The 7487-nt window shown below is 53.7% G+C and overlaps 1 protein-coding gene across 1 annotated transcript; it reads left to right on the forward strand.

The window, feature by feature from the left end:
- Positions 1–5618: 5618 nt before the first annotated feature.
- Positions 5619–7341, forward strand: CSUI_001060 (pfkb family protein; the record flags this gene model as incomplete). The annotated part of the gene is made up of 2 exons (XM_068061266.1): positions 5619–6196; positions 6660–7341. 2 exons carry the CDS (start codon positions 5619–5621, stop codon positions 7339–7341), a joined length of 1260 nt encoding a protein of 419 aa, XP_067926753.1.
- Positions 7342–7487: the final 146 nt, after the last annotated feature.

Genomic DNA, 7487 nt, shown 5'->3' on the forward strand with positions numbered 1-7487 from the left:
ACTAAGTCGCTACTAAGTGAATATTCTAATGTCTGGGCGTCCGCCCTGACATCCAGCCGCGCGGGGAACAGCTCGGGTCCCGGCTGCCCGTGCTGTAGCCCCACTGAGTTGGCACAGGCGGTTCTCCGCCGTCCCTCATGATCCTTCTTGGATTAAGGTGTACCAAATCATTAGACGTCTCTAGAAGCCATCCATTTGTCGCAAGTTGTTACGGTGAGAACGAGTTTTTCACTGGAAAAGACCGACTGTCTGCAAGCACACAACCCATCGCGGGTCGCTGGGCTTCCCTCGACTGGCCTGGCACGCGGGGATTTGATCCCGCTCCTGCGTCGGACGCAGGATGTGGGGTTTTGTGGGTGCGTGTTTGTGCATTTCTCTTTCTTTTTGCCCGGTTCCTTACCCGTGATCGGGTGGAAACCGTGGTTTTGCCGGCTTGACTCGCCGGTGGGTGAGTTGGGCCCCGCGATCTGACGTTGCTCGCCGGGGCTCCTGGTGGCGCTCCTGTTACTTTCTCTGTATGCTTCTCTTGTTTGCTAGTGCTACGTCGTTAGTAAACGTATCTTGCTTTCTGCTGATACCTAGCTTGTGTGAAAAGACTCTCTTTTGCCCTCCCGGGTTGCCTTCTGTTTTCCGTGCGCCACGCCGGTTGTCTTGCGGCGCCCGCTGCATGCTACTGCAAAGGCGGGAGAGTTCCCGCGTTGGGTTTCCTGGGCTTCTCTGGGCCTTTGTGTGTTCCTTTTATGTTCTTATCCTGATCTATAACTTTCAGTGACTTTGTTAGGCTCCTCTAGGAGCCCTTCTGAGAGCTTCTAGCAGCCGGGGTGCCGTAGTCCCGTGCTACCGGCTCGTGGGCCATCGTGGCCGCTCCCGACTATAGGCTGGTTCCCGGCCTGAGTTGGCCGGTTTCGGGTTTCCCGGTTTTTTGTGGAATTGCGGAGCTTCGAGGCTCTGGATAGATTCCCCTATCCCTGTTAATTTTATTAGGCTCCCCTAGGAGCCCTACTTATGGTTTGGGTGTGCGGTGCCGTCGCCATGCTGCCTAGCGTGGTGCGGCCGCGGCTCGGAAAGTCCGGGGTTGCAATCTAACTGGGAAATACCTTCCCGCCTTAATGCGGGGCTAAAATAGTTTCTAAAATGTCAGTGTTACCTATCGCACTTTGAATTTCCTCCGGAAGTGCCTTGGTGGCTGAGATCCGTTGAAATCCCGTTCCACTATGCGCGAGTCGCAGTGTACACAGCGCTTGCCCGGCTCTATGCCGTTCTGGACTAAAATACCGATTTTCCTAAATTAGCGAATACGGTTGTGATTTAGGTATCCCTGAATACCCCTCTTTCTCCTCTATCCAACTAGCCCAAATTCAGAGCGGCGCGCTGCCTAGGTGCCGCGAGAAGCCGCTGTGCATTCCCCTTCCCTTGCTTCAGAACACGCAAACGGGATCGTGCATTCCTTTACCCAAATGGACTTTCGGACCCGCAACTAGCTCCCTCTGGGTTCTTCCAAGACCCCTTCCTCTTTTGGCCTTCCCTAGAGGGCGTCAATTCTCTTGATCTGCTTGTGCAGCCCCTCCTTCCCCTCCTTTAGCGGTGTAGGCGATGCCTCGCAATCTGCTAGGGATGCTCCGCGATCTCGCGACGTCGGTTTGCCTTCTCCAAGGCTGTAAACCTCCTGACATGGCCTTGTTGATTTGGGCTTGCGGTTGCTAGGCCTAGGGGCGCGTGACCTGGCACTTCTAGGCTGCTGGTGAACCCCGCTGCCCTTCCTGTCGCAATCTGAATGCTTGCCCCTGATATGCATCGATCTTCTGGTCTTGCTTTGATCTCTCAGCCTTTGCTGCTTTCTAGATAGAGAGCCTCTGGGTTCTAGAATTGAGTGCTGTTGCCGCGGGATTATGAGGTCTCCTCCCTTTCCCGCTGCGGCGTTACGTATCTTGGATTTCGGCAGGTCGTGGGGGTCTGCCCTGGCTCTGTACCGTCTCACGATCGCCATTTTGTTAAAAATAGGCCACTACTTCGTGACAATCGAGGCAGGATTGCAAAATCCTGACAGACTTCCTATCTTGTCGAGGCCCTTCCAAGAAAACCTCGTACTTAGATTGTCTTGTTTCAGCAAAGGAGATATTTTATTTTGTTTCTTCTTCTTTCTCTTTGTTCTCTTTTCTCCGGTTCGTTCTCCTTGGTCTTGCTTCCTCTCCAAAGATGGCTCCCACCAGCAATTTGCCGGTGCCGGTCGATAAAAAAAGTCTGCGAAGCCTCCTGGAGCTAGGGAGTTACTACAGAAGATTCATCAAAGACTATGCACGTTTGACGGAGCCACTGCACCGGCTCATTCCGGACACTGCCGTTTTTGAATCGGGAGTCGTGCACGAGGCTGCAATCAATACGGTCAAAGACGCCCTGGTTCGGGTGATATAGTTGGCTCGTCCGCAGCCAGGCAAGGCTTTCATCCTTGACTGTGATGCGTCTTCTCTAAGACTTGGAGCTGTGCTGTCACAAAAAAAGACGAGCAAGGACTTGAGAGGCCAATCGCATTTGCTAGTAGAGTGCTCAAAACCAATGACAAAGACTGGTCAGCAACCGAGCTTGAAGCCTTCGCGGTCGTCTGGGCCTTGAAGAATTCTCGCACTGGAGTCGAAGGCTCTCCAACACTTGTGCGAACAGATCGTAGTCCTTTATTGTGGCTTGGCAACCAAGCAGGCAAGTCTACAAGAATCGCTGGCTGGGTCTAGCGCCTGCAGGAGTTTGCATTTGAGTTGCAACGTCGTGCAGGACGCTGCAGTGTTGTACCGGATGCGCTTTCTCGGTGTGTGGTTGGAGATGCCCCTGAACCCCACCCCACGATGCACGATGTCCCCTTCTGTGCATTAGTGCGTGAGTCCACGCGCTGTCAACTCTGCTGCGGACAGCAGCAGGCTTTTTCAGCAAGGGTGGACAGCTTATGTCAAGGGCGAGAGGAGTTGTTGCGTTTTAAAGGGTGTCAGCGGAGGGGTCAAACTAAAAAACAGTTCATCCTGGAGAGGGCACCATACACGACGTGCAGGCAGCGTGTCCGGAAACACTTGGCCTGCTGCAGTATCTAAAGGGGATTCCTGGGGCAGAATTGCCGCATTGGGTGAGAGCAGCAGGGTACATTCCGGTGCTCAATGACGGAGTGCTCTGTCTGCTTGGAAGTGAAGGGAAGCCGGACCGGATTCACCTGCCTGTCAATGTGCGCACATCGGTGATACAGAGGATGCACGCCGGAAAGTACTCAGGATATTCCGGGCGGAAGAAGACTTTGCCGAAAACTCAGAGAAAGATATCTGTGCGGTTCGATGGATGTGGATGTGAAACGAGTGCTGATGACATGTGCACAGTGTTGGCAGCAGGCTAGGAGTGGTCCTCGTACATTTCCAGTGCAAGCTCTACCAAGGGGATGACCAGGAGAAGTGGAAGCAGTGGACCTATTCGGTCCACTTAGGAAGACTGCGAGAGGTGCGACTATCATGCTGGTTCGTATCGACCACTTCACGAGGTGGGTCGACGTAAGCGCCGAGGTCCCGGATGTGGTATCGCGCTTGAGGGACAGATGGGTGCCACAACAGGGCGTTCCAGCGGCTTTGCCATCAGACAACGGATATCAGTTCGTGGCTGCCGTTCTACGTGACTTTTGTGTAAGCGTGGCTATAAAGAAACTATACAGCAGGCTGTACTATCCCACAGGCAATTCAACCGTAGAGAGCTTTACGAGGACTGTCCGGAAGGCGCTGACTGCGGTAGTGAACGAGGAGGGTAACAACTGGAATACCGACTTGCAGGCCGTGGCTTTAGCACATAATTCGACTCCGCGTACGGATACAGATTTTCACCGTTCTTCTTGACCCACGGACGAGAAGCGATCTTGCCGGTGCAACGGCACTTGGATGAGCCTCGCTTGGACGCAACATCCTGGCTTTGGTTACACCGTCTGCGGCGTGCTCGAGTTGACACCCCCACAAAGCACAATTGCAAGAACAAGTACAGCGAAGGATGTTGCTGAACGAGAACAACACCAGGAATCCAGTCGGGACGACCGTGACAATCAGCTTGTCACCTCGGGATAAGGCGAGCTATCCGGCGAAGTTCACTCCAAGATACGCCGGACCCTGGTGATCACGGAGAGGTTCTCAGATGGCCTCACGTACAAGGTAGGAGACCTGGTCACGAACGAAGAACAACAGGTAACGCGGAATCAATTCAAGTGTTTGGACCTTCCGGAGGATGACGAGTCGAGAGGGGCGGCGTTGCCTCGGGTGCAGGTGGATACGCCGGGGGAGCCAAGTAACAGAAGTCCTGATCACGTCAGTAGTGAGTGAGAAGCACTGCCAGAAGGCAGAGCTCCAGGGGCCGCGGACTTCGCCCCTTGGCATCTCGACGAGGGAGGGAAGCCTAGCGTCGGCAAGAGGAACAGCGCCGTGTGTGAGCGCGCAGAGACCGCGTGTTTTCAAGAGGGGGTGGGTGTTGTGCCTGCGAGGAAGAGAAGTTTCTCAGCGATAAATGTGTAAGTCAGAGTGCGTGCACTGCGGTTAGAACTCTTTGGGAGGCGGGTGCTCGGGCAGCCCGGATGGAGTGGTGCAGGCCACGTAGTAGACTGCTTAATGGTAGTCCGTAGTGCTGCTCGTAGCCCGCTACAGCTGGGAGGCCGAAAGAGAGACGCGACTCTTCCGATGCGTGGTGTTAGCTCATAGCGACAGACGGTGGAGGAGGAAGAAAAATACTAGTTAGATTCTCTAAGAAAAGGAGTATCGGCACCTACCTTCCGAGTAGCTTCGGACACTCTCCTTAGTAGCGCGCTAGCAAGCGGCAGGAGTTTGCTCGGGAAGAGAGCTTCACGGCTGTTTCCAATCGCGCCGGGGCCCGCACCTACCCATCTTACACGTCCGTGTGTCCTAATCGTGTACTCTCTGACTCTGTCCGTGATGCGACAGGTGTGAACGGTTGCGCGAAGGTTGTCTGCGTTGATACTCCGAGCTTGGGCGCGCAGCAGGCCGGAGATATTGCTTCCGAGTGGCATGCTGTTTGGCTGAAGCTGTTCGGTGTTCTAGCGTAGATCTTCAGGCAGTGATCGGCACACCTTGTTGTATTACTGTTTTTGCACCGGGTATCGTCACTTTGTCGATTATTTTGATCGTATACGCGTAAAAAGAGAGCTTCGCAGCCGCCGTCTGAAATCACTTGCTGAGATGAAAATTCTTCTGTCCGTCACTCGGGGACAGAACTTGGCCCGCAAAGAGCCGATCACTCGTATGGGCGCGCGCGTCGGCACGGTCGAGCCATCCCGTTGCCAGAGTGGTGTGCAAAGTAGCGAGCGACCGCCTGCTCAGGGAGGTGACAAAGCTGTGGCCGCACCGACCGTACCGAAACACTTTGCCATCAAGCTTTTTGTTGTTTTTTTGTTTTGTAGCAAGGGAGTACTGCGTGAACCACAGTTGCTGCTTTGAGTAAGCTTGGCGCTTGTGTGTTGAACTTGTTCTGTGCAACCACGTGGTGCGTCCGGCTGTTCAGCTTGCAGCACGTGCCGCTTTGGCGAACAGGCGCGGACTTTATGCCGGGTGGCTGTTACAAGGTTTTCCGTATTCTCCCTGTTACCCTAGACCCTGAAAATGTCGCTGGACACTCCCGCATCGTCTTTATCTGCGCGTGACCCGCTGGACCCTGACACCGCGGCGGCAGCGGCTGCAACGGTTCAGGCCACAGTGGAGAAGGTTAGAAGTCCAAATGTTGTTTCTGTTGGATGTTGTAATATCGACATAACCGTTCGGGTTGATGCGTTGCCGCGCCCGGGTGAAACTGTGGTCGGACGGTCGATAGAAAATGTTTTCGGAGGGAAAGGTACTAATCAAGCTGTCCAAGCAGCGCTCCTCATGGCACCCATTGAATCTTCCGCTGAGACAGGAACTGAACAGCATACGGAAGATGAGATGGCACAACTGAGACGCAGGAAGGACGGCCAGAAGGTTGCTCTTATCTGCAAGCTAGGCAACGACCAGTTTGCTTCCGACTACCGCCAATATCTCTCCATGCATCAGATCGACACGACTGGAGTGTTTACCGCCCATGGTGAAGCAACAGGCACGGCTCTTGTGACTGTTTCAAAGGACGGAGAAAACACAATTGCTTATGTGCACGGAGCTAACAGCAGCTTCAGGCCACAGGAGCTTTTACAGCCCTCAATTATCAGGTAATGCCGGCAGTATGAGAGGCACACTGAGCCGGCTCATGCGTACTAACAGGCCTGTCGAATTTGAGATTGCGTGTTCACTTTTGCCCTCTTGGTCAAGTATCAGTGATTAAACTGGGAAAGACCGAAGGCGGGCGTTGTGTTGCCGCCTGCTTTGGTATGCAGCTGGGGGACGAGTGTCCGCAGGCACAACGAAGATCTGTTCATCGTTCTTCATGTAGGCACGGCGAATGGCTTGTTGCCTTCTAGCTGGTCAGGTTCGCCTCAAGAGTCTTCGCCTGTCAGCAAACTTCACATTCTACAGACGACATCACAATGTGCCAGGGCAGGACGGAATCCTGGGCGGTAGCTGCAGGGGGACAGTCTGGCAACGCTGTGAGGGCAGCTGTTGCTTTGAGTCGGGTGTTCTGTAAACTCTAGAGAAACGCGTTGGACGTTCTGTGGCTTGATGTGAATGGCGCAGTCTCATTCAAAAGGCGAAGGTCCTTCTGTCCGAAAACGGGGTGCCTCCGGAGGTCAGTGTGATGGCTCTGCGACTTGCCAAGGAATCTCAAGAAGATGTGAAAACGATCTTCACTCCAGCACCTGTGAAGGACGTGCCACTCGAAGCGTTTGCGTATTGTGATTACGTAATTCTGAACAAGAGTGAAGCTCTGGCTCTCTTCGGAGTGAAGCCAATAAAGAAAGTTCAAGACAAGGAGGGGCACACTTTCGTAGAGGTTGATACTGTGGACGAGGAGTGGCCTACCATATCAGGGAGCCTGGTGAAAGATTCTCCGACGGCCTCAGCTCTACGTGAGAAGCTTAGAGTTATAGGCGAAAAAGCCCTTCCTGGACTCCCTGATAGGCAGAGAGGCGACTGCAATGTGGTGATGACACTAGGAGCAGACGGTTGTCTTATCAGTAGTGATGCTGGCGACGTGGAGGTCTTACCCCAAAGGAAAGTTGAGCCTCAAGACGTCGTCGACACAGTGGGCGCCGGAGACTCATTTGTTGGGGCCTTTGCCTACTTCATCGGTCAAGAAGAATTAAGCCTCAAAGAGGCTGTCGAGAAAGCGTCTATAGTCGCCACTTACAGCATCCAGAAAAAGGGTGCTAGCCAAAGTTATGCTAACCGGGAAACTCTTCGTGGGGTTATTTTCTGAAGGAGAAAATAAAGGTAGCGTGGATGTGCCGTTGAGTTCAGAGCCTACTTTGCACTGTTTGGCTTCTCTTAACATGACGTTTGCTTTGATTAACTGTATGTCGGGTCCGGGAGATTGCAATCCTTGTGTAATACCCCGATACGCAG

This window comes from Cystoisospora suis (genome assembly GCF_002600585.1).
Source record: "Cystoisospora suis strain Wien I chromosome Unknown contig_424, whole genome shotgun sequence".
Lineage (NCBI taxonomy): Eukaryota > Apicomplexa > Conoidasida > Eucoccidiorida > Sarcocystidae > Cystoisospora > Cystoisospora suis.